This window comes from Takifugu rubripes, chromosome 1, assembly GCF_901000725.2.
Source record: "Takifugu rubripes chromosome 1, fTakRub1.2, whole genome shotgun sequence".
Classification (NCBI taxonomy): domain Eukaryota; kingdom Metazoa; phylum Chordata; class Actinopteri; order Tetraodontiformes; family Tetraodontidae; genus Takifugu; species Takifugu rubripes.
Genome location: NC_042285.1, coordinates 12,093,178 through 12,118,214, shown reverse-complemented (window position 1 = coordinate 12,118,214; position 25,037 = coordinate 12,093,178). Strand labels below are relative to the sequence as shown.

The following is a 25,037-nucleotide window of genomic DNA, read 5'->3' as shown; positions in this document are numbered from 1 at the left end:
GGGAAGCTAGAGGGATGGAGGGTGTGAAGTAGAGTCAGAGACACTCAGAATCTTCTTTAGAATCCTCATCCCAGAGCCGATGGACGAGCTGCTCAGCGAAGAGAGCAGGTCAACGCCAACATTGGACTGAAGGGGGCAGCAGAGCTCGGTTTTGATTATTCCAAAGCCGCCGCATCTATGCCTGCATCTGTCTGCAGTCGTCCACTCATCCAATCACAGCATCGCAGAGGACTTCCTATCTGGGTCACACAATAATCCTCGTGCAGTGTGTCAGAACTTTAATCCTCAAAAAACTTCAGACTTTTCATCAGATTTTTGCTTCATTTTGTCTATAATTCTAAATTATATTCTGGAATTTCAATGGTCGTAAATGTGGGTTCCAAGGTGGGAGCTGGCACCAATGAGTCCATGAGAATTTTCAAAGCTTACATAAAGCATTTTGACCAGATGGTGAATTTTAAAAATGTAACCTCGTGTGTTTGAGTTGTCCAATTTGCTATTGGTATGAGGACTAGACACAGAGCATTGAAAATGATACCACAGATTTTGCATGAAATGTATTGTTTAAAATGATCACGCAGATTGTCTTTGGACAGAGTTGAATTATTGCATCTGCCAATAAGCATCTGAAAGTAAAACAAACGAAATGTGAACAAACAACAAATGGTCACTCATGCTGAGATTCAGAGAAGCTGTATACAGATGGAAAAAAGTTCCAGGAGGTTCAAGCTGTCACTACAGTGCTCCAGCACTCTGAGGTCCAGACAGATGCTTCTCCTCAGTAAAAGACAACTGAGAGTAACTGAAGGACACTTGTCCACCAACTGTTGTCATCCGACCGGACAGAGGATCTGCAGAGAAGGACGTGATATCCTCCTACCCAGGAGTGCAAAGCCTGTGAAGATGACCCTGTAACTGCTGGCAAAGGTGCTTCCATAAGCACCGGGATCCTGAACTATTGAGGGTCTGAGGGGCAGCGCAAAGCTGCAACATGACATTCAAAACAATTGAAAGGCTTTGAAAGGCTGTCTAGTGCCGCCTGTGACCTTCTGTGTCCTCCTAACTCGTGCTGCTTTCAGGGGCCATCACCATGAACATGGAGACACAAGTAGAGAATAAGTGAAGAATGGACAGAATGATTCTCTGCCTAAAGAGAAAACCAGCATCAGCATCCTCAGCTAAGAGGCAACATAGACAGTGTCCATCACTGCAGGAACATCTCTTTTCTAAAGTGTTGATGAAAAAACTAACTTTTTTCCCCTCTTTGACTTAATTTTCTGGTCTGGGTTCCTCGAGCTCTTTTCGAGGAAGGAGTCCCTGGAAGGAGATGTAGTGAGAGTTGCAGTAGACCGGGGGTTTGTTGGGGCAGGACTGAACCTGCTCCGGCTTCTGGGAGGTGAACGGATTTTGTCCACTGTCCCTGATGTGCATCTCCAGCTCTGTCAGTATGTGGAGGGAGGACTGGAGCTCCATCTCACTGGGGGGACCAAAGCAAAATCAGGGCTGATTAGATCATGATGATATGCAGCTTATGGAAGAGAACTGAGATGTTTAAGCAATGAAAGTGTCTACTACCACTCAAAGATGGAGAAAATGGATCATGCAAACAGACTCACCTGTACATTGTGAAGAAAGATGGGATGTTATAATCTCTGAGCAGGAGAAGAGTGGGCAGCCATCCTTCCAGCAGACCACGGTTAGCATGGAAACCTGCCACAAATCCACATAAAAGGCATCTGGTTTAGTTTGGCCTTGTCATGCTACCAGCACCCTATTTAAATATCATCATCCTTAAACAGTTTAAAAGATGCCTCCACAAGGTTCCTCCAGGGAACTCCAAGATCACAAAGTCAAACTGGCTTGTTTTTGTTTTATTTTCATTCCTTTCCTCCATTTTCCCCTCTAATTTTCAATCTAACCCTTGTGTGGTGTTTGGGAAAGTTCAAAGTTCAAAAGAAATAAAAGTCAGTAGTTTTGAAAAACCTTGCTTCACTTGTAAATTTGTTTCCACTCATCTTGATTTTAATTGATTTTCTTTATCATGTTTTAAATAATAAGTTATAAATGTGACCTAACAAAGGTAAAGGGCAAGTATTAACCATATATATTGTTAATACTGCCTGTAATTGGGATAAGGTAAACATCTGTTCAGTATTTTAACATAAAAGTGTTTGATTGAGGCATTAAAAGCCACAAAATGCAACGGGTCCATCAGACCCACAAACGCTGGCTGAGTAACAACAATAGGAGCATTACACAAGGGTTAAACTATTCTCACATTAACACTCTCAGTTTGAAATGTTGTTTGTTTGAAATGTAACATCCCATCAAACTTGCAAATGAGCTGAAATCGAAAAACAACGTTTTCGCTCTATTAATCTAGAACAGGCTGACTCTCTCTGCAGTGCAGCATTCTTCCTTCTGGACTTTTTTTTTTTTAAATTGTCTGTTAAATTCACACAGTCAGTGGGAAAAGTTCTCCTCGCCTAATTTAACGACCCCAGATTGAGACGGCGGGTGCATAATCCTGCGACAAATGAACATGCAGATGTTGCCTGACTGCGTTTGTTTGGAATAATTAGCATCTGTGGCGGCCCTGCACCACTGCTGCCAACTCCAGCCACACTGGAGTGCTGCTGTGTGTCTGCTGTCGACCTGCTCGTGCGTTTCCTGGTCGTCAGCCCCACGTTGCATCTTTCATGCAAGATTCCGGCGGCGGAAAATACAAGAAAATACAAGATTTTAATGTGAATAATGCATGTTATGGCAGCAACATCCCCGGGGTTCCACTTCCCGTCGTGATGAAATATTTAACGGGGACCTGCTGGAGCTCGACTGACGAGGAGTGATACAGCGTGAGCGTTAATGACTGCAGTAATTGTGCGGCTTCAGAGAGAGCTGGAGCCCTGAGAAGCCTCTGCAGTGACGAGCGTCTGTTCCTCAACGAGACACCTCTGAGACGGATCCACCGGCTGACTACCTGTGGACCAGATCACCTTGATCTAACTGACAGTTGACATCACCATCCTGACTTTGTTGGTTCAAATGACCTTGTTTTACACAGAACCCCCCCCCCCCACACACACACACCCACACACTTTTGTCACTTCAACTTAAACATCTCATGATGCAGCGCTCTGCCGGCCTTGACAGCCAGTCAGGTGGGAATTTATTTGCGGGATGACTAATTCCTGTATATTTAGCTCCAGAGATAGCTGAGAGCTGAGATGGATGATCTGGATGAGGCTGGGTCGGTGACTTTATTGCTGCCCTGAAGGTTGCGGGGCTCGACGCTGCGAGTGCTGGACTGGTGTCAGGTTATGGCGGCACTTTGAAGAGACGCACGGCTGCACGTGGGGGGGGGCTGGTAGTAGGCACTGCTGTTGTGCTCAGCAGATGCTAGAGGTCACAAATCATCTTTTAACTGTCGCCACCCGCTTAAAATCAAATCATGTTGGTGGGAAAATCTGACAGAAGAATCAAAATTGTGGCTTTAAATTCTCCATTGCGAAATAGACTTTTCATTATTCCTCTGACGGGCCTAAAGTACCTACGAACCAACACTCTTTTGGCCCTTCTGCGGGAGAGAATCTGCCAAATAAATTCCGTTGAAGAACAATGTTAGTTATTGTCCTCACCAGCCCCGTGTCTGAAAATAGGGACAGGAAATTGCAAAGTGTTTTTGCACGCACCAGCGTGGTTTTAAGCGTTCGTCACGGGAAGACTAGAAGGGCTCACCGACTCCTCTTTCAAATGGTTAACTTAATGACATTACGAATCTGGCAATCCAAGCCAAACGATTTTCCAGCTGCCCCCATTAAACGGCCAAATCCCCAGTAAAAGTCAAGCACTAATGAACGGACCCTGTCCGGTGAGTTATACGTCTCCTGCCGGCTCCGTTTCCTGATAGAGGCAATTGTTAAATGACCGTAAAGGGAGAGAAGTCACTGGTTCCCCAAGACAGCTGACCACTTCAGCTGAGTAGATTCTATTTATAGCAGCAGTGACTCCGCTCTTTACTGCCTGATTTAAAGGCATTCTGAGGTGAATGTGTCCCAGCCAAGCCATGATTTCAGGGCTTCAGCAGGTTTCTTTTACCTACCAGGATGAAATCCAACCACCAAGTCTGGTTTTGCTGCTTCCTCTTCCTCCACCACATCTTCCCAAAACTGATGGTAGAGACCCTTGTGCGCACTGATGTAGACCTGCTTCCTGGGGCCAAAGGCCCTCAGAGGAGGCCTCAGGATTGGCCCGTCCACCACCTCAGGTCCCACCATGACTACCTCCATACCCTGGTGTTCCGGGAACATGTGGGTCAGCTCGTCGCAGTCAGTCAGCCTGGCTCCCATGGTTTCATTATAGGATGCCCCCACCAGGTGGATGGTGAGCGGCTTGACATAGGGGTCAAGCCCAAAATGTTTCACGGCCACCCCGACTGAGAGAACTCTGGAGAGGAACTCGCTCTGAATTCGCCACACCGACTGACGCAGCTCCGAGTCGTCTGGCTTTGACCTGCTAGCGTTCTTCCAAATGGCTGCCATGTTGGGAGAGGACAAGATGGCATCCAGACGTGGAGTCAGGTCCCCCTGCATGGCAAACCAGTCCTCCCAGTTCCGCACCTCTGTCGCTGTCTTGGACCACGTCCCAGTGGGGAACGGGAGATCTCCTACATGGATTGAAGAAAACACGGGATAAGAGATGCGAAGCCCGGAGAACATTCATTAAGATTCAAACAAGCGCACAAATAAACACTGCGATCGTCAGTTCTGGTCTCTGGAGCATTTGGTTAGTGCAACATTTCGAAGTCGTGGCATTAATCAAGCTGATATTTTCGGATCTCCACTGCTGCCTTTCTCATTTCTCACCAGTGAAGATCAGCCACTCCACCAGCCTGTCAACGGCAACCAGACGCAGCGTCTTGCAGGCTCTTTTATGCTGGGGCCAGTCGACCCTCTGACACTCCTTGGTACAGTAGTATACATTCAAGCACCTGAAAGCACAGAAAAGCATCACGTGGCAAAGAAATAATGCACGGAAAGCGAAACCAATAAATGTATTCTGTGCTGCTCCGAGACATAAATAAGTTGACTGGTTTGGTATTTACATGCCTGCCAGCATTTTCCTTGAAGCAGCTGAAACTGTTCTTTTGAGGTGACAGTGATTCCTATTCCATCCACTATAACACACACACTCCGACTCACACGAATGTGACCGAATAAAGAAAGGATTCAAACCCAGAACCTGCAAACGACTGTCAATAATAATTACAATGTGTTAGAGCTAATGACCTTCGTGGGTGTTTAGAGCTAAATAGCATATGCTAACGTACTTACATTGCAGACATACTGGTTATAGAGCCTGCTGAAAATAAACATGCTAACGCACTCAGAATGAGGATCATTTGCAGTATTTATATACGCTTATGGTGTTCACATAATGCATGTGTCCATGAAAGTATGAGAACATTACCTCAAAGCTCTGCTAGAATGTCCTCTGCAAGGGCACAAATAGCATCTCACATTCCTGTATGGCCATTCCTAATATACTATCCTGTCATCCAGCATCATACAAAAGCCTCCACAGAAGGAAAATTCTAGGATGCCACTTCATGGGTGCAGAGGTAATGTGTTGCAGCGAATGCCAGACCGCCTGTGTCAGCCTGTATCACTTTACTTTGGAGGCATGTGCTGCCTCGGAGACACCAACATTCTCATAAAATCAGGCATGTTCCATCCCATTGAGGACATTGGTTATAATCCACAAATGATAAGGAAAACAGGGATACAGCAGCGTACCTCTCACTGAGTAACACTCAAAGGGCCCCCTCAGTCACAATAAACAAGAATTCAAACCAAAGATGAGGCAAGGACACAGAGTTCCTGAAGAAAACCAAGTGATAAAACATACGGTGAGCATGCAAAATATTATCTTCCCCACTCCTCCAGATAATCTCTGACATTGCGACGTTCTGAACCGTATTAAGCCACAGCTGATAAGCTGCCAAGTTTTCAGGGTGGATGAATCACGATCAGGGGACTTAGCTATATTTAAAACTGGCCGCTGTCCACCTCTGCAGAGCCGTCCACAGCCTGATGACCTCCCCTTCTGCTGCCGCTGATACGGCAGCTGTGGCTGGTAATGCTTCACACATGACGGCTGATGGGAGAAAATGTCCAAACAACATCCTGACCCCCACAAAGATCCCATTTCAGTCAGCGTTAATCAGTTAATGCCTGAATGTTGCAGAATGGTGATTCGTGTCAACACATCACTTTAAGAGGTGTCCTTCACTTGTGGCTTTGCACTCACTTGACGCAGCGTTTCAGCGCCTGTCCCTCGGCCAGATGCTCGGGCAGCTTGTTGCAGCTGGCGCAGAACTTAAACGTCTCCTCCATCTTCTGAAACATCTCCTTGTAGTTGCGGAAGGAGATTCCCTGGAGCTTTCCCCCAACGGCCGCCCTGTCGGACACATATGTGCTCAAGGTTCAGTTGATCTGAACCTGCAACATTGGCATTAAAGGGAGCGCGGCGTAAAATGAACAGGTACCTGTATTCTCCATAATCCTTCATGTTCAACTTGTCCAGGATCACCTTTGAGAGCCCGGGAACATTGGAGTCCAGAGAGTAAAAGCCAGACTGGTCAGAAAAGACACTGTCAGTGCCTGGAGTGAAGGATTGTGGGAGCGCTGGGATGTGGGATGCCATTCTGTAGCTTAAATTAAAAACAAACAAATAAACTCAGGGATGGAGAATACAAAATTAATACAAGTTAAGTAGTGTTTAAAAATTTGTTAAAAATAAGCAATTCAAATATTTAAATAAGTATTTAGCCCATTGCTATGGCACTTGAACTTTAGAACCAGGAAGAGAAATGGATGATGCTGATGGCTAAACTGGTGTGTTGTGAAGAGCAGAGATGGGATTGTATCTGGAGAACACTGCAGAAGAAGATGCCTGAAAGCACCAGACGGCCTGTGAGAGATTGTTCTTTAAAGGTGAAGACAAAGGCTGAACTACTTGACTCTAAATGATCAAATATACAGCGACTGATTAATGCTGCTGATCGACACGACTTAAGTCACCTGTTACAGGCTCTAACAGGAAGTGCACAATAAAGCTGCACTGTGGTCATTTCCTCAGCCAGGCAGTTAATAAAACCATATCACGGGTGGTTCGGGGGGGAAGATCAGATAAGCCTTTAAAGTCAAGGATCTTTCACTTAAACTGGTCTCAGGCCATGTGTTGCCGCCCCCCAACACACCCCTACTGACAATGTGAACCATCAGATCCTCTGATTTATCAGTGTGCGCTGTGAGTCAGTGGGAGGTGAGCAGCAGGGGAGCCAGACTAGTCTGACAAATGAGACCAGGCAGGCCTGGAAACCTGGATCCTCCTTATAAAGATGGACAGTTCTGAGCCACACAAAGGCTTTTGCCCTCAGCAACCCGACAACAGAGAAACACAACAAAGGTCTCCATTTTTTTTTGATCCTCCAGACGAGGACCAAAAGATGTTTTTGATAATGTACAATTTCTTTTAAAAAAAACAAAAAAATCCACAACAGTGCACAAGTATGAGTGGAATGGACAGAGACCAAAACTACGCAAAGCCTTTGTGTCGCTCACACACACTTGGTGAGGGTCTCATAACCAGGAAGATTGCAAACAAAAGCAAACTTCTTACAACAGTCTAAGGCTCCGGCTGGCATGTTCTTCCAGTTACATCACTGGTTGTTGAGAAAACTCTGGCGCAGACATTTCTGTCACCTGATGGGAGGCAAGTGTGTGTATGTCAGCAGCTCACATGCTTCCTTGTCATTCTCCAGACTTGACTGGACATCTACTTGCTCAAAACATGTTTATCCTGATATCGTTTCCTTTCATTACTTTGCAGCAGAAATCATTTCATTTCTAGAGTCCGAGATGTGGTCTATTCAGGTTAATCACAAGCATGCAGGCAGAGCTCACCGGGTCACTGGTACCTGTGGTTGAAGAACCTTATTCCTAGGTGGTGTGCAGTGATTGACGGTTCTGGCTGTTGTCACCCGAGGACTTTCCCCCGCGTCTGTGCTGGGGTCAGTAAAACTTATAACCGTGGTTCCACACAGGTGGAGGGTGGGGGTGAGTGAGGAGGGAAGGAAGTCGGATGGATCGGGGAGGAGTTTGGGCCTCGGAGGCATTTGAGGGTGCCAAAGAAAAGGAGGACAGGGGAAAATGGGGAGAGGAGTTGGAGACTGAAAAATAACACAAATAACTGGGGCACAATCTGATATCTGCCAACAGGAACCAGCGATCACAACGATGATAATGTTTCAGAACCAATAAAGGACTGCATATTTCATTCTTTGCATATAACGATTCAGATAGAATCTTTTACTACATCTACCATCTGTTCTGCTGAAATTAAAGGATCCTCTTCATGCAAAATAAATGCTAATCTAATACAAACAAACCATCCACCCCAGATTTATGACAAATACCGTCTTATAATTTAAAAAAAATTTATTTGGTCCATTAGAACCTGAGATTGAAAATTAAACATACATGTTTGTACATATATACCCATTTCTCCCCCCAAAAGATCAATAAAATATATATCACATTCATCAGTTTCACTTTTTCAGCATTATGTTGGAGTTTTATTGGTTCCACTACCATTGTTTTCTTTTATTTTTAGTAGTTCAAAAGGGTCAGTATATTTTTTTAGTTTTTTGTGGTTTATGTCAACAGACTCGACAATGAAGGAAGGAGACAAGGATGCTTTTCTTTCCACCAGCAGGGGGAGCCCTGAACGAACAGACGGGCCTTCGACTTCAACCTCACAGGAGGAAGAGGAAGTTCAACGGGCACGAGCTACGAGCCAATTAGACATTTATCAAAACAGAAATAGATGTAACAAGAATGTCACAGAGTTGCGAAGTGAACAAGCAGTGTCACTGAATTTTGTGGTACCTAATTTGCTTGACCCTCTGGGTTTAAACTGTAAATCGTCACATTCCTTCATCTGTAAACCATCCCATCAACATTCAACACATTTCATTGGACAACAGGGCTGCAAATCATTTACACAAATAAATTAGACACAAAGTGGGTGCACACACTTTCACACAGGGGTGACAGACATATGAAAGTGGTTTTCTTTCTTTGGAAAACATATTTACACAATTAACATCAGCATTTGATGTAGGGCTGCAGTAGTTTCTCTTAAGAACTGTTAGACCGCAGGCTTTCAGGACACAGTGCTGCCACTTTCACCAATGACGCTAACAACAGGGTGCTACAGTCTTTGTGCAGTCCTGATCTCAACCTTAACACATCTGAAATTCACTTCTCACACTAAAAAAACTAAAATCTGTATTGTTGTATAGACATTTTCCAGGTTTCAAGTTTCTCCATATTCGGATCAATAATAACATCAACTGTCAGTAAAGTCTTTTACTTTTAGCGATGTTTTAACGTACCGCAGCGAGCATCTTTCCCACCTCCGTTTCAGCATCTCTTTTTGAGAGGTGACAGATGCTCTGTAAAACAGAAGTGATGGCTGTTTTAGGAATCTGGGAGCAGATGGGACACAGAGAGAACCAACACAACAGCTACAGGCCAGCCATCAGTGAAAACAATGTAGCTCAAACTGCGAGAGAACTGCAGTTTTTAGTGTCACGACATGTCTCAGGGGTCCGCTTCTTTTCTCCCTGACAAAACGGTTATTTATTATTAAATGAGGACGCCGCCAGATGCTCATGCTGCACCCAAGCACGCGCGCGCGCACACACACACACAGACACACATGGTCCCTGACCTGCCAAAGTAAACTCGGCAGCTGCTCTTCAGAGCTCCGCTATGGCAAACCTTCACAAAAGCTATTGTAAGACTTTCCGAGCATACGTAAGTGTATAAACCCACGGGTAAACTGATGTATAGGCAATAGTTAAATATTTACTGTCTGATACTGAAAGGATAAAACAGACGTGAATCTAGAGAGATTTAGATTGAAAGATGTAAACTGACAACTGAGCTTTCTAAGACAGACCAGGGAGAGAATCTGCAGTTACAACTCAAACTATGACAGGGAGCAAATAAATCAAGTACCCATTTATGTGTCAGTCAGGAGAAATTGCCTGTTAGTCTACCAAGCCAGGGGAGTGAAAATTCTCTTACGTGCCACAAAGTAAAACCTGTTATGACAACACTGCACACAGCACTAGAACCGAGGGGGCGAGCAACATCGAAGAACGAGCAGTGCGGCTTGCCGGCCGACATCTCCAAATCCTGCCGTCTCCTCCAGCCGAGATTACTGGGTTTGGTCCTGATCTCGAGAGATGTTGAGAGAGGCTAGCAGTGATGAAGATGAGGAGCTACAGACAGTAATGTGTGAGTGATGGCTTTCTCTGTGACCTCCAAAACAGAAATATCAACAAATTGACAATGAGTGTTGTATAAAATGAGTATGACTGATGCACATATTATAAATGAACACGTAGGACAGAAACCAGGATTTGGGTTTGGCTTGCAAGTACCATAAAAGGGCTTGGTAGGTAAACTCTCTCAGCCCAAAGTCTACTGGTTGCTAGCTGTGCTCATGGATGACATATGAGTTATTGTCTGAACGCTGCACGGGATTGGCTCACAGGCTGGAAAATGGCTCAGTAGTTACGGCGCTCGAAACTCCGGATTGTTTCCAAGCATATGGGAAGAGAGGGAGGGCAATACCTGTTCCATATACAGCACCTGTACAAAAAAATATTTGTCCGTGGAAAACTGGACCTCTTCCCTTGTTTCATCCTGACATGGCACATCCGTTTGGCAGGGGAGTGAGCACAAGCCAGCTGAAGAGGTGTATGGAGCAGGTGAGGACGGCGGATAACTGCTGTTTGCATCTTTGTTTCTGAGGGCTGCTCTTGGATTTCCAGATTTTCCAGTGGTCTGACAGAAGCGGAAAGTCTGTGCTGGAGATAGCAGGCGGTGGTCATAGCGGCCTAGGCCGGTGCAGGCCATCAATATCAGGGGTGAGCTGTGGACTGTGGGTAGCCTTGGTGGGGGTCCAGTCTCCGAGAGAGGCCTGGGCTGCTTTACGGTGAGCCAAGCGGTGGGTGATGGAGAAGCCAGCGTTTCCTTCCAGCTGTGACAGCACCACCAGCACCTGCCTGCAGAGGGAGGTAAAGACAAAAAGAAGAGCTTTTTCAACCAAGTGCTTTTCAAAAATCTGTTAAAATGTTTTCTCCGTTTCATTGAAAATAAGAGACTGTAAAATTTAAGGATAAAGAAGAGAGTTCAACCAAGCATTTGAATAAAAATACTGCAGTCCAGAACTTTTTACACTTCACTCTGTAAACACAGTTCTGAAAACTAAAAAGGATGACCCAAGGGCAAAAGAAACACAAACTTGGTATTTGTCTGAAAGGAAGTTCTGAAATAATAATATCATCTGTGCCGTTGTTGCTGCATCAAAGTAGGTCATGAAAATCATGGAGACTGTATATATCTGCTGTTATGGAATCAATTCAAAGATTCTAGAACTTTGGTTGGATTTGGGAAACTACTGGAAGACACAGATCGATTCATTAGCACCGAGAAGCACCTCTGAATCGGTCTGGCTGAGTGACAATATGAGAAAACAAAATGAGAAAAGTGTTTCCATTAACCTCATCACACCTCTGCAGGATTAATGTGTTGGCCTTGATATTCTTACCTAACAGTGAAATAGGTTTCCCTTCTGCTCATAGTCACTGTAAAGCATTCAGAATGGCATACTACACTGCTGGATATAAAAAGAACGCTGAGGCTGCATCGATGTACCTTCCGTCTGGTGATGTCACTTCCTTTGATTTGACGAAAGTTAAAACCCATAAATTCACATGCAAGTGTGCTGCAACAGACTGTGACCTTTAAGTGGCAGATATCCAATCTCAAGAAAAGCTGATGATTTTTAAACAATTCCATTATGGGGGTGATATAAGGATGTGGGAGGAAACAGAGGCTGGTATATCTGTGACAATGCACAAGAAGGATGTATCTTCTGGCATCATCGCATTCATACAAACCTGTTGAATGGGTTGCTTTCTACACCTGTACCAAATTTTCACATTTTCCCTTTTTCTTTAAAATGTACTATGCCAGAAGAAGTGAGACAGCACCTGTGCAACGGCGGAACGCTGTCGATGGTCTTCAGACTGCCACGTGTCGACACCACATTGAAACTGTCAGTGCAGTCACAGGAAACGTGGAGGTAGTATTTTGGGTGGCGGTTCTCCACCACCACGATGAGGCCGGCCCATCCGTGGGTCAGGTAGTAGCACGTCATTCCTTCACGGCCCTGGGAGCACACACAGCAGATGCAATCAGACACGCAGAAGATGCCTGCATATGATGTGATGATTTGTTGCTGTCGACACAATATAGGCTGAGGCTGCACTGCATTGTTGTCCAGTTTAGAAAAGAACAGACTAAGGTTTAAATGGCTAAATTATGTCAGTGACAGCTGGCATTCAAAAAAAAGAAGAAAAGTCAAGGAATGGTTCATGGGAAGACAGAAGATGTGAATCAAGAGGAGGGGCGTCTCACCTCGTGCCGTTCGCCCTTGTTTTCCGTCAGCAGGATGATGGCATCTGCTAGTGTGGTGGCAGTGGCCTCCACCTGCTCCACCATCACTTGTCTGGAGCTGTAGATTGCTAGGATGTAGCCAGGGAAGTCCTGGCTGGGTCGCCGTGCTGCTCCACTGGTGGGGCTTGAGACTGGAAAAAAAAAGTTAAATTCCATTAATAATTAAATTCTTTACATTGGGTTGACTATTACAAAACTATCGCTGAATCTCTGTGTGGATTATTTAGTACACCTACTGGGTGTGGGTGGGCCTCCTGCACCGCTGATGTTCATTTGCCAGTGGTTAAAGGCGCAGCACACGACGGCGTACTCCCCCGGCTCCAGCATCACATCGCAGCCTACGAACTTCTTCACCGCCCGCTTGCTGTGGGCCAACAAGCGACCGAGAGTCATCTTGTTGCTACTGCCGAAAGAGGCACGAAAGACCATGATGCACAGGTCCAGCAGATGGCTGTCGGCCGTGTCTGAACGCCTGTTGAGACGGAGTTGAAGTTGGGTCAGGGCCAAACAGACCAGTTGGGAAGGAACAAAATTAAAACTTTCAAAAACAAATAAAAAAAGGGGGTCTGGTGTGTTTACCTGCTTCCCTCCTGGAAGAGAGCAAACTCCAGAGCAGTTCTCTCCAGCACAGTGAGGGCTGTGACGGTGACCGGTCCGCTCGCCTTGCTGGGGAAGCAGCCCTGCAGCCTCACCTCCTGCCAGTCAGAGTGGATCTTGCAGATGTCCACGGAATCAAAGTACCTGTAGGAAAAGATGGACGACAGAACAGAGCATATTTTGAGAAGAGGGCACCATCGCTGCATGTTTCCAGATGTGCGGAACCCTCTGTTCTTTTGAAGCACTGAGCGAATCTTTCTCCCTACAGCTTTGAGTCTATTTATATTCTTCACAAGGAACTCTTTACATCAGCATAGCCTCTGAGGCTGCTGCTGTACAAACACCATTTACCCCACTGACACGACCCACCTCTTCTTTTAAAGGGTGAGGTACCCAGAGAGACGATCCGTTTCAAGCTCTGAACCGTTCTTTTCTTGTTTCCTCAATTTGAAACAATCACGATCAAGAAGGAAAGGGAAGTTCCACACGCTTTAAGAGTATATTTTGTAATTGAGAACAATTCCTGCTTTTCTAGAAATGAATATAATTTCCCTTTTACCGTTTACAAAAATCAATAAGAAGCTCCAACACAGGGTGAGCACTTGTCTTTTTCCTCTTTGAAGCAAGGTCTGGGCAGACTCAGGCTGAGGCATTCTCACACAACACACTACTGTGATTATATGCCGCACGGAGGAAACAATAAAAAGAAGACAGATGGGATCGTTGTCTAGGCTGAAGGTATTTTTCAAGTTTGGGTTGTTCCGGAGGACAGTGAAGTCGATTCTGCTGGACATGCTGCCCCTAAAAATAATTACCGGTAGGTGAAGGGAGGCTTTTCCATCAGAACTGTACACCAGTGATTGAATATCAAAGATGGCCATTGTGGCCCAGTGTAGCATCCACAGCCTCAGGGTTGTGTGTGAGCAGTAAGCATTTTTGAATGTTGTACACAACAAGAGTCTACAGTCAGGAAATCAATACTGTAAGTCCAACATCCAGTCACTGCTGTTAATCACAAGTGCAATCCATGATGCACATGTACCTCTGAACCTGTGAAATGAATTGGTTGAAGGACCCACTAACTGATTCTAGCAGAGGTATTCCTTGTTCCCCACCCTAATCCTTTTCTGACCTTGTAGCACAGGGTTTCATCAGGCAATAGCATTTCATTATGTTTCAGATTTATTTTGGTTTTCAATAAAGTCGTTGGCAGCAACCGTGTTTAGTGACCTCTACAGGGGTGACAGGCAGGCATCGAGAAAACACTTCCCAATACTTCTTGCTGTCTCAGTCTGGATGACGGGATTAATCAAATATGACAAAACATTGAGCAATGACAAACCTGAGCCTCCACATGCAGTCGTTGGAAACCAAAACTATCATTAAAACATAACATCAGCGTGCTACAGGAACTAAGGTATGTCGCATTTTTCAACAAATATTATATTTTGAAAACTCACTCTTTCTCAAAACTAGGTGGCTGCGAAGCTCCAGAAAGGCAGTTGATTACGAAGCCCTCGATAATTACACAGTGTATTATGACAAATTTAAATAGAGCATTTGATTGCTACTTCTCTAGTACTCATAAAACTCGTTCATAAAAGATTCAACATTAGCACCTTTAAGTGGCTGGAGTGAAACCATTTTCCTTCTCCTTGCATGAATGATCTTCTATGAGACTTACTGTTTGCCCAGTAATCCCCAATTGTTGACAGACAATGCAGTGCTATTTGCTCACGTATTTGACTGCTAGGAGGAGGAATGATGTTATTAATTGAAAGAAACCCACCCCCCCAAAAAACAACCACAAAAACCATAATCCTTTTTTTTGCAAATGGACTGACAGATAAGATGGAAGACTCATTACTACACTAGACTTTGCTTTTTATATGACAGAAACACCGATATTTGACAAAGAAAATACAGAATGGTTTAGAATAAAACCTGCTGTGTGTTTTTTCTTTATCATTTAAATGGATAATTAAATGAAATTGTTATTTTTTTATTTTATGGTGCCTGGATACTCCATGTGTATACATGCTGAATGAATCAAATAATTGAATAAGATTGTTTTTATTAATGTTGGCTAGCAACAAACACCCTGAAATCTCAAGTAGGGCACCAATTTGCCTCCAGTGTCTGCCGTCACTTATTCAAAACACTGTAATCACTATAACAAGGGCGTATAGCTGTTATCAAATCTGAACTGGCACTTGATCTTCATTCGTAATTATGGTTTCCAAGGAGCCATAAATCTTGTCATCAGCATCACAAAAGGTCACTGACTTATCATCATTATTGGACAATAATTTAAAAACCTGAAGAGGTCGCTGCCTTTTTTTTATGACAACTGGAAAACTGGTTAAAAAAATATCAACAACAAATCGATTACTAAATGCAATAAAATAGAACACGATGAATGTAATTGTTGCAGTGCAGTTTAAGGGAGACAGCGGAATAAATAAAACAACAACCATAGAACAAGTGAAAATCTTTCTAAACATAATTCTTACTTTATAAAGTCAGTGTATTCCATCCAGAAGACACCCTCGCTGCTACCATGGGCCATCAACTCGTGGCGCAAGTGCTGAGGCCAGTCTGTCCACTCATCTGACCAGCTGCCATTCCAGGAAAAGCGACCCCAGGGGTTCCGCAGCCGCAGTAGTCTGATGTGGGGGCAAAGATTGACAAGCAGCGATGAGGGTAACTCAAATGAACAGCTAAATACCAATAACGTATTGACATTTAGGTCATGCAGACATAACCTCATCTTACAGGTGCCTGTAACTGCCATCTCTATACATTCTAAACAGCATATTGTAAAGTTTTTACATTCAAATATAAAGAGTGGGTGAATTATTTACTCCATGGTGCTTTTCAGATTTATAGCTGGTCTTAACGTCATCTTACTGGTAGAACTGTAAGAAGCCTCTGCTGTGCAGCCTGACAATGGAAGCAACCATGCTTAAAGGGATCAAACTGCTCTGATATGCATCCTCTCTCCACCCTATGAAGCTTTTCATCGTGCAAACACCTTCACGCACGAATTTGCTATTCCATTAGTCCTTTAAAATGGCTGTAAATCAGAGGCCAGACTTGGTTTCTTTTCAAGATGGTGAAAGGGAAAATTTACATTTAGAAGAAATGCAGGTGGAAGAACTAAACTAAACTAAAACGACAGGCTTTCATCACTTGTCTTTTACCTGTAACCCTGTACATCTCGCACATCCAGGACAGAATAGGCATGTCGAGGCCGCAGACCCAAAGACTCATAGACAGCATCGTCAACTTTCATGTTGCCTCCTCCACAAGATGCACCCATCAGAAACCTGACAAAAGATTCCACCAAAATTAAAAAAAAAATAAAAAATTCTCCAAGCTTGTCTGTCAAATTACTGACCATGTTAATATTTCTATGAAAATGGTCTATTTACTACCAGAACAGCAGATACTGTATCTGTAGTCAAAACCCCATCAATCCCCTGTTTTACCCAGCCTCCTTGGAGCTTAGCATCTTGGCCCAGATGAGGTCTGTATCAATGGGCTCCTCCCGAGGGTTGGTAGAGCTCACTTGGAGCATGAGGGAGTCACAGGGGGCCCCTGTCAGTGTGGCCAGACCTTCGATGGCACGCCCTGCCTGCAGGGCGAAGTAGGAGCCGTGGAGTTTGGCCAAGGCCTTCTCAATCAGCGCCACCCATAGCTGCTTCCTCTGGGCCTGGAATGATAGGAAACAGAAAAGGAAATATTTAGTCAAGTTAAGCCTGTCAGGATATTCAGCTTTAGGGTGTTACTGCCTCTGATCATAATAACCCTGTAGAAACAGAGTGGTCCTTCTGTCATATGGTTTCCTGCTTACAGGATACCCTCTGTTAAACACAATGAGTCATTCTGGTGATCAACTTGACTTTGAATTTTTGCTCTTGTGCATTTGTCAGGCTTTGCTTGACTGTATCTTGTTTGTAGTATTACGCAATAATTCATTTATCCTGTAATTGATGTGTGCTATCTAGGCTGTATAAAAGCTCTTTTGACATGTGATATTCTCTATTACGTCACACCATGGCTGTAATCATCTAAATGAAAAGGGCTATTCGTAAGGGTAATAAAAACAGCTCACAGATACTCCTTACAGATAGATTAAACTTCAATATACTGTCCTTGGACGCTCCTATCATTTCCTTTCAAAGAGTAAAGCCACTAATGGCATTACATCAGACTCTGTAATGTGAATGTGTTTCTATTGTCAAAATGTTTAAACTTTTTTTCTCATTTCCCCCTTTTCCTGACCTGTGAGAAGAGGAGGTACCCGTAGTCATCGCAGGGCAACATGTCGTCGACCAGTACAGTTGTCCATGTCCCGTCTTTGCATAACCGAACCTGGTAGGCCCCCTCAGGACAAATGGTCCTCGTGATCATTACCCTCTCTACGAGCTCAGGACGCTCTGCAAGCACAGCAAGTGCACTCAGGAACCTGGGGGGGATCATAAAACCAAGTTAGTGCACAGGAGGGATGATTAGAAGACTGTGACTGAGAGAAAATGCAGACACAAACTGAATTAGGTCGTAAAAGGAAATGTAGATGGCTGAGTGCATTCCCATTTTAGCCAAAAATACCGCAGATGGAAAGACTGTCAACTGGACAACGAGTCGGGAACATAAAGAAGTCAAATTGAAAGGACAGGCAGCAGTTGAAAGAAAAATCCAGTCAGAAAAGTTTTGCTCTTTCCTGTATCGCCCTTTTTGACATTAAATTACACTTGAGGAGTTGGGCATCTGCCCATTATTCATCTTGGAGCCAAGACAAACTGGATCACTTCATCTAATTACTTTGCAAGAGAAAGTAGTTCATTAAAAAGAGAAGTATGGACACAGAGGAAAATGCTAATTCCTCCCACAAGAGGAATGCGGCTGGGGACACAAGGATCCTACATAAAAGGGAATATATTACATTTATGAACAGTACTTCATCTGGAAATATGAAATAAGACAATACTGACTGAATTTATTTCACTCTTGCTGTAAAATTCACCTATTTGCCTCTCTTAGTTATTGCTGATTCTCAAACATCAATCTCCATTTCATACGTATTAAACTTTATCCCTCCTCTCGGGATGAGAAACCACTCAGCCACGATAAACCCCTCAAATTTAGATGCAGGTCTCCGTGTCGTAATGATGCTCTAATGTCAGGGTATCACTGTCTGCTGTCAGTGGCCGGATGCAGGGAGCTGCTTTGTTTGCTGGTTTAACAGGACACGAATGTGTGTGAGCGTGTTTATCTGTCTGAAAGATGAATGAGTTACATTCTGGTGGAAGAATCTGGCTCAAGGGAGGGACAGGCTTTGATCGGCTGTGTGCTACGAATTGGGGCAACTTGTGAATGATTGTTCACTGTGTGTGCAGACTGCAGATGACAACATACAATATAAATGTATCCTGAAGAAGGCAGCTCAAGGGCAGGGAGATATAGCATGTGCCCAGAGTCACATTGCTGTGGATGGTCTCCACACTCAGTGAGTCTGTCCAATCTCAACCCACTTCCTTTTCTCATTGACCTTTTTTTGGTGCTTCACTGGCTGTTCTAACACCTTGCTTTAGTGTCCCCAGACAGTCTGATTTGGACATAGGTAAGGTTGGTAGATGTCCTGTATGTCCTTGGTTTGGGTGCAGACAGCATACCAGCAGTTTCCCAGCAGCCCTTGCAAGATATCGGAGGGTCTCGGCGTTCGGAAGACAGACCACTTGACGCCTCGGTCTTTGAAGTTGCTGCAGTTGATCTCATGGGGACGGAGCCACTTTTTGATTCGCTGCTGGACACTGTCGCCCTCAGGAAATCCCACGGAGTGGGGTCCTGGGGGGAAACTGTCATCCACAAAGTTCACAGAGTTCTGAGAAAAGATGAGAGGAAGGAAATGTGATGGAAGTGAAAATAAAATACATGTAGTCACAGTTATTTTAATTTCACTAGATTAAAAAAATGACTTACTGATGACTGTACAGCTGCTACTGTATTTGATAGAGAAGCAAATCAACTTTTCAAATATAGCCAAAGAAGGTGGCAAGTGCACTTAACCTTTTGAGAACTAGACGTCTCCTCTATTTGCATGTATGTCCCCATAGACACAGGGGTCTTGAGAGTTTAAAGCTTTTTAAACAAGCCTGAATGGCACTTTGAGCTCCGAGGACTAACAGTTAATCCCACCCTACATTTCTGGCATGATGTATTTCAAGTAGATGATGATTAATACAGAAACTCGCCAGCTACCATATGATTTCCTGACTCTGGGAACAAGGGCAAACTCCTACCATCCACTTTGAGTCTCTGAAGAAAAAAACCCAACAAATTCCACATGTCCTGCTGTGGATATTACAAATACAGGACACAAAAACGTGGCACTATCAGCTGTGCCAGCCAGTATATAGGGCACGCATTTGAATGCTTTCACCATACAACACACTGCTTGGTGGGGAGATGACACAGTATATTCAGAAAAACACATAGGCAACACACCTCTACGCAAGAAACCAAGCAACATGGATAAACTAACAGATCTAGACACCCAATCTGCCACAGTATCGCCCATCTAAAACTCCAGCACAGAAACCGAGAGGGCCCATAGACACATACACACACAACACTATCTGGTTTCCTGCGTCAGCTGTTGTGGTTGGCAAATGAGGACAGGGGGTGTTTGTGGCCACCCTATTGGAGGCGTACAGTGTAAGCATTAAAGTGTCTAATGAAGGTGAACGTGAAAGAGATAGACAGTTAATTCAAATTAGCTGTAACTTCAGTGTCGCAGAAAGGATATCTAATTCAGTCACTAGATATGCTAAGGATAAATGACTGGCTAATGAATAAACCAAGAGATCCTGATGCTACTGGAAGTGTATGGTACATCCCAGCATGTTCATGTATACCATCCATTTCATGTCAGAACAAAACTGCTGCTGTTAAAATGCCTTCATGTGCTCTCATATATATGAGTGGCTTCTGCTGAGTCACAACGAAGACACGATGCACTGCAGTCCACCTTTGAAGAAAACGCTGCTGGTGGCGCTGTGGGAGGCTGACTCATTCCCAGGGCTCTTAGTTATTTGATAGAAGATATTCACAAACACTGTGGTCTTCAAGAGTCAGTGGCCTAATCTGAATTTTCAGAAAAAAACAATAACACTGCAGCGGTTCTTGTAAAGTGGAATATTACATTTTCCTGTGGTTTATATTGCAGTTTTATGCCGTGCAATAAACTCTTGTCGACTGCCTTCATCTCTGATTCTATCCCTTGGCATGTGACAGCCTGCAAACTAGATGATGAACCAATTCACAGCCGAGCAAAGAAAACACCTGCCTGCCTACCATCTTACTACATAATGGTCTTCGTTCAGGATAGAAAGCGTTGAGATAACACGAAAACATGTGGATACACAAACAAAAATACAGCCGGATTTCTTAATATTCCTTCACATTTAATCCACAACAGTTTTCTATTCTGTGGAGAAAAAAAAATTGTTAAAGTATTCAAAAACCTGCAGGCAATGTGAATTTCATGCAAAATCTCAGGAGTGGTAACCCAAGCAACAAGTCTAAAGTCCAAAACAACAAACAAAAACAAACAAAGCCAGTCTGTTACTATGGAGCATTTTGTAGCTCCCTAAGTAAGCAATATGAAAAAGAAACACAGGATCCTGTTCCAGTCATGCTGGGATTTACACTTCCCTGACGACACTGGTGGCTGTGAGTAGCATTTACTTGACTGGCACAGAGCAGATGCACACAAGCTGTGGGGCTTTGGCGTCAAGCAAACACAAACCTGCTGCTCCTCAAACCAAAACAATTAGAAAATTAAGGAAGCAAAAGAGGTTACATTAACTAATGAGAATAAATTATCCATTTAAACCTCACCCACAGCAAAAGAAATTCACCCACTTACACAGTGTGTCATCAGCAACTCTTTCTGCAATATTCCACAGAAAAACCTTAGGTAATCAGCAAACAAGCAGCTAAAACCGTACTCTCATGTCGTGTAAAACATGCCTTGTGAAAGGGAAACCAAAAGCCCTCATCATTTTTAAACTGGAACAACTGACGTCTAGGTGGCTGACATTTAACAAGACTAATGCCTCTGCACTGACATTTCTGACCCGGTTCTTCTGCAAACCCCAAAATCCCACGCTATCGTGGTTGATGCCATTAGTGACTGAATTCACTCCAGGGAACCAGATCTTCTCTAACTCTGCTACTAAAAATAGGACAGCCCCACGTTCACCTCAGCACACTAGCGTATCGACTGCTGCTACACTGGAGGACCGAGGAAAGGCAATTTAGAGGGGGTGGGCTGCAGATGGACATCATGTGAAAAGCATGTTTTCATATACATCTTAAAACAAAACCCAAAACCAACAGATGAATATGTAGAGACAGATGTGATGAGGGAGAAAAGCAAAAAAAGGGAGGTGAAGAGGGAAACGCACTGTGCTGAGAAGAGAGAAACCTGGCTGGAGATAAATATTTGTAGGTGATAAGAAAGATGATAAAAGAGGAACACGTTTTAAAGCCAATCTTATATTGGGAAAGGAGCTTAAGATGGGATCTCAGATTGTTTGTTCCTACTGAGGCAACTTCTCTCCTCCCACGCTCACAGCAGTGAGCCCTGTGACTTTCAAAGATGCCATTAATAATGTATGGTGAAGCTCACTTCATGCTATTGTAACGTGACATGTCAGAGCACTGTCGCAGTGTGTAGGGCACAGAGGTAGGAGGGCGCATTCTGATGATAAAGAGCACTTTAAAAACAAATGTATTTTTAAACGGTCTCCATTTCTTACTGAGAGGCAATACAAACAACTCAATCAACTCATATAAAAAATGTATTAAAAAGTGTCAAAGAACAAGAAACATGAGTAAAGTACCACAGAGATGCAGTACAAGGCTGGCAGATCCAGTAGGCTTGTCAGTGGCACCAGTGGTCTCAAACCTTTCTAAATCTTTAAATATTAAATGTCAAGGCAACAACAAGGGCCAACAAGCTTGGTACAGCAGCAAAGTAGGATTATTACTGCTGCTGAAACAATTACACCTTTCCTGTATATTAGTACAGCAAAGAACTAAAGCTGCTAATTACCGAGTATTAATGTATTACTGACGTTTGAGAGTTTGTGCTTTGGAATGCATTTTCTCTCTGCAGAGAAGAAAAACAAGCTCAGCAAACTGTCGTTCTCATGACATCAAACCGCTGCTCCTTTGCATGCACACAGAGAAAGCAGATACATCTGCACATGTGATGCACAGCACCAAAGCTTCTATTCTCCAGATTAACAAAATAAACCTGAAATTTCTCTTCAAATGCGCTGGTAACGAGATACGTTTTCATTTACTCATTAAAAATGTTGCAACGTTGTGCTCTACACTGTTGGAACCTGGTCCGTGACAAATTAATAGTCTATGAATAATAGATAAAGCAAATCCTAATTACATTTCCTGAACAAACATTCACATATCTATGTATAACTGCTCAACCTTTTTTAAGTCTCACAAAATATCGATACACAATGTTCAGTAAACCGAAATCTTCAATTTCCTTAAGTACACGGATGCAAAAAGCAGAGGCAACCTTTGCTAAAAGAAACTGTATTGATGCTTTGGTTTTTCCGGTGTAGTTCATGTTGGGGAGTTGAATAGAAAGTTGAAACACCTCTTTAATATGAGCTGAACATTGTGATGACACTCATTAAAAGGAAAAGAATTTGGGTCTGAACAGAATAAGATATACACCAATGTCTGAACTTTGTTACTTGAGTAACAAAGGGAGGGCACACGGAAACGCTGACAAATCTTATTAGCATTTATATGAAATCAGCGATTAAGAGTGTGGAAAATAATGTTGGTGCCACGACAACCATGACATTTATAATGACTGAAAGGCACCGTGCACACTGCGATGCACAAATTGAAGTTCAAGCAGATTTACTTTGCCAATAATTCAATGGACATTCATCAAATGGAAATGATGGAGAGAAAGAAAACCTGGTTACAGAACATTAACTTATTAATGCAACAACAAATAACCAATATGGAGGAATAGGAACTCCTTTAATTAATGCCATTTATTATTTTGTGTCAGAGAGACATTGCATGGCTTCCGAAACCAAGATTTTTGCTTACCTCTCTGCAGAAGCTGACGATGTTCTCCCACAGTTCTTTGGCCTCACCCTCGTCATTTCTCCGACGTGCCTCAACGTGCATACTCTCCCTTCTTTTCAGTGGCTTGACCACCTTCCTGAGGGTGAGGTACTGCTGGGGGGTGTGGCATGCTGCACAGTTCTTGGCTTTCGTGTCATTGAGCAGTGTGCAGGCTGGGCAACTCCACTGTCCTACTTTCTCTTGTAGATTCAGAGAGGAGGAAGAGGAAGAGCTAGAAGCAGTGGCGGAGGAGGAAGCAGGGTAGGCTCGCCCATGTTTCCGTGCCTTATGTCCCGAGGAGGACGCAGTGGAGGAAGGTGCACAGGTGCATGAAGGGAGGCCACAGTGTGTGCAGCAGCGGGGCAGCGGGACCTGCTGCTCCTGAAAGCCATGCAGCTTAGAAGAACCACAGGCCGAACACTTGGGGGCGCCTGTAGGGTTGCGCAACGTGCACTTGGAACAGGCCCAGGTGCTGAAGTCAGGGCTGGAGGGGCTGGCTGGGGTAAAGCGTACCGTCTCACATCCTACCAGATCGATAAGATCAGCACCAGCTCGCGATGATCGGCATGCTTCGCACTTTGACAAGCTACCTGGGTTGGGTACTGAGCAGCCAGGGCACTTCCAGGTGGAGGAGACTGAAGAGGCAATAGGAAGGTGAGGGGTCAGTGGATGATGAGATTCTTCTTCTTCCAAAATACTGAGGCGCTTGCTGGGGTGTGAGGGCTCTTGGGGTTGGGCGTGTTTGGGCTTGGCTGGCCGTTGTGGTCCCGGCTGGGGTGGCACGCTGGTGGGTGAAGGGGACGTTGGACTTGGAGTGTTCCCAGGGTTTGGTGACCGTCCTGGAGGGGGAACCTCTCTCCTACTGCGAGGCACAGGGTTATTTTGGAGGGATGAGGTAAAAGATGTAAAGGGAGAGGAGATGGACTGTGAAGAAACATGTGCAGGTTCTTGAGTGTCACATGGAGGAGTTGGAGGAGAGTCATCTGTGAGGTCTATGAGCAGCGGGGCAGAACCCGCTGTGTGAACTGGAAACCCCTGTACTGGCGTGCGTACCTCAGGCACCACCAATGCTTCTGGGGGGATTTTAGGCAAGGACAATTTCCTGGGCCCACCACAGGCTGAGCATGACACTGCCACAGGTGTGTTGTGAAGTGTGCAACGAGGACAGGCCCAGCCTGAGTGCTGCCGCTCTGGTCCGACTACCTCTCCATTACTTTCAGGATTGCTCTCAGATCGTCGTAGAACTTCCTCCTTTGCAGCATGCTGCCCATGGGGTTCGAGCTTTACTGTTGGGGTGACAGTAGGTGTTGGGTGTTCAATCGGGAGGCCATTAGCAGTGGCAGCTATAATGGTTGTGGGAGGTGTGTGAGTAGCAGGGGACTGTCCGTAGCCACAGATGGAGCAGGCTCCAGATCCTTGAGGATTGTTGAGTGTACAGCGAGGACAAGTCCAGCGATGCTCCTCAGTGCTGCTCAGGCGCAGAATTTGATTAAGGTCAGGTTTCTGCCGCGGCGCTTCGCAGATGGAACAGCGAGGTGCGGCACCGGTGTTAAGAAAAGTGCAGCGTCCACATGACCACTCGCTGCCTCGCACCGCCGCAGCCATGGAGCCAGGAGAGTGAGAATGGCTGGAAAAGAAGAAACAACGGTAAAAACACAT

General features: G+C 44.5%; 2 protein-coding genes across 7 annotated transcripts in view; both read right to left on the bottom strand.

Moving 5' to 3' along the window:
- Positions 1–543: 543 nt before the first annotated feature.
- LOC101074462 (putative protein MSS51 homolog, mitochondrial) lies at positions 544–8,235 on the bottom strand. Of its 3 annotated transcripts, none has more exons than XM_029835850.1 (8): positions 7,968–8,235; positions 6,548–6,712; positions 6,310–6,459; positions 6,069–6,185; positions 4,866–4,990; positions 4,103–4,666; positions 1,617–1,710; positions 544–1,477 (listed from the first exon to the last, which is right to left on the bottom strand). In XM_029835850.1, the coding sequence occupies exons 1-8, from the start codon at positions 8,177–8,179 to the stop codon at positions 1,270–1,272; spliced, it is 1,635 nt and encodes a 544-aa protein (XP_029691710.1). In that variant the 5' UTR covers positions 8,180–8,235; the 3' UTR covers positions 544–1,269. The 3 variants fall into 3 exon arrangements, with proteins under 3 accessions (XP_029691710.1, XP_029691714.1, XP_003961344.2); XM_029835854.1 differs by having other exon boundaries at positions 7,982–8,102; XM_003961295.3 differs by lacking the exon at positions 6,069–6,185 and having other exon boundaries at positions 7,968–8,229.
- Positions 8,236–8,465: 230 nt separating this feature from the next.
- The window catches only part of capn15 (calpain 15), a 28,328-nt gene continuing 11,756 nt past the window's right edge, over positions 8,466–25,037 (bottom strand). For all 4 annotated transcript variants that reach the window (XM_011603389.2, XM_011603386.2, XM_003961296.3 and 1 more), the window contains exons 2-12: positions 23,361–25,005; positions 18,875–19,083; positions 17,484–17,667; positions 16,688–16,911; positions 16,400–16,525; positions 15,710–15,862; positions 13,179–13,340; positions 12,836–13,071; positions 12,561–12,730; positions 12,134–12,312; positions 8,466–11,143 (exon numbers count right to left, since the gene is read on the bottom strand). In XM_011603389.2, coding sequence (XP_011601691.1) covers positions 10,966–11,143; positions 12,134–12,312; positions 12,561–12,730; positions 12,836–13,071; positions 13,179–13,340; positions 15,710–15,862; positions 16,400–16,525; positions 16,688–16,911; positions 17,484–17,667; positions 18,875–19,083; positions 23,361–24,983 — 3,444 coding nt within the window. In that variant the 5' untranslated portion in view covers positions 24,984–25,005 and the 3' untranslated portion in view covers positions 8,466–10,965. The remainder of the gene's footprint in view (positions 11,144–12,133; positions 12,313–12,560; positions 12,731–12,835; positions 13,072–13,178; positions 13,341–15,709; positions 15,863–16,399; positions 16,526–16,687; positions 16,912–17,483; positions 17,668–18,874; positions 19,084–23,360; positions 25,006–25,037) is intronic.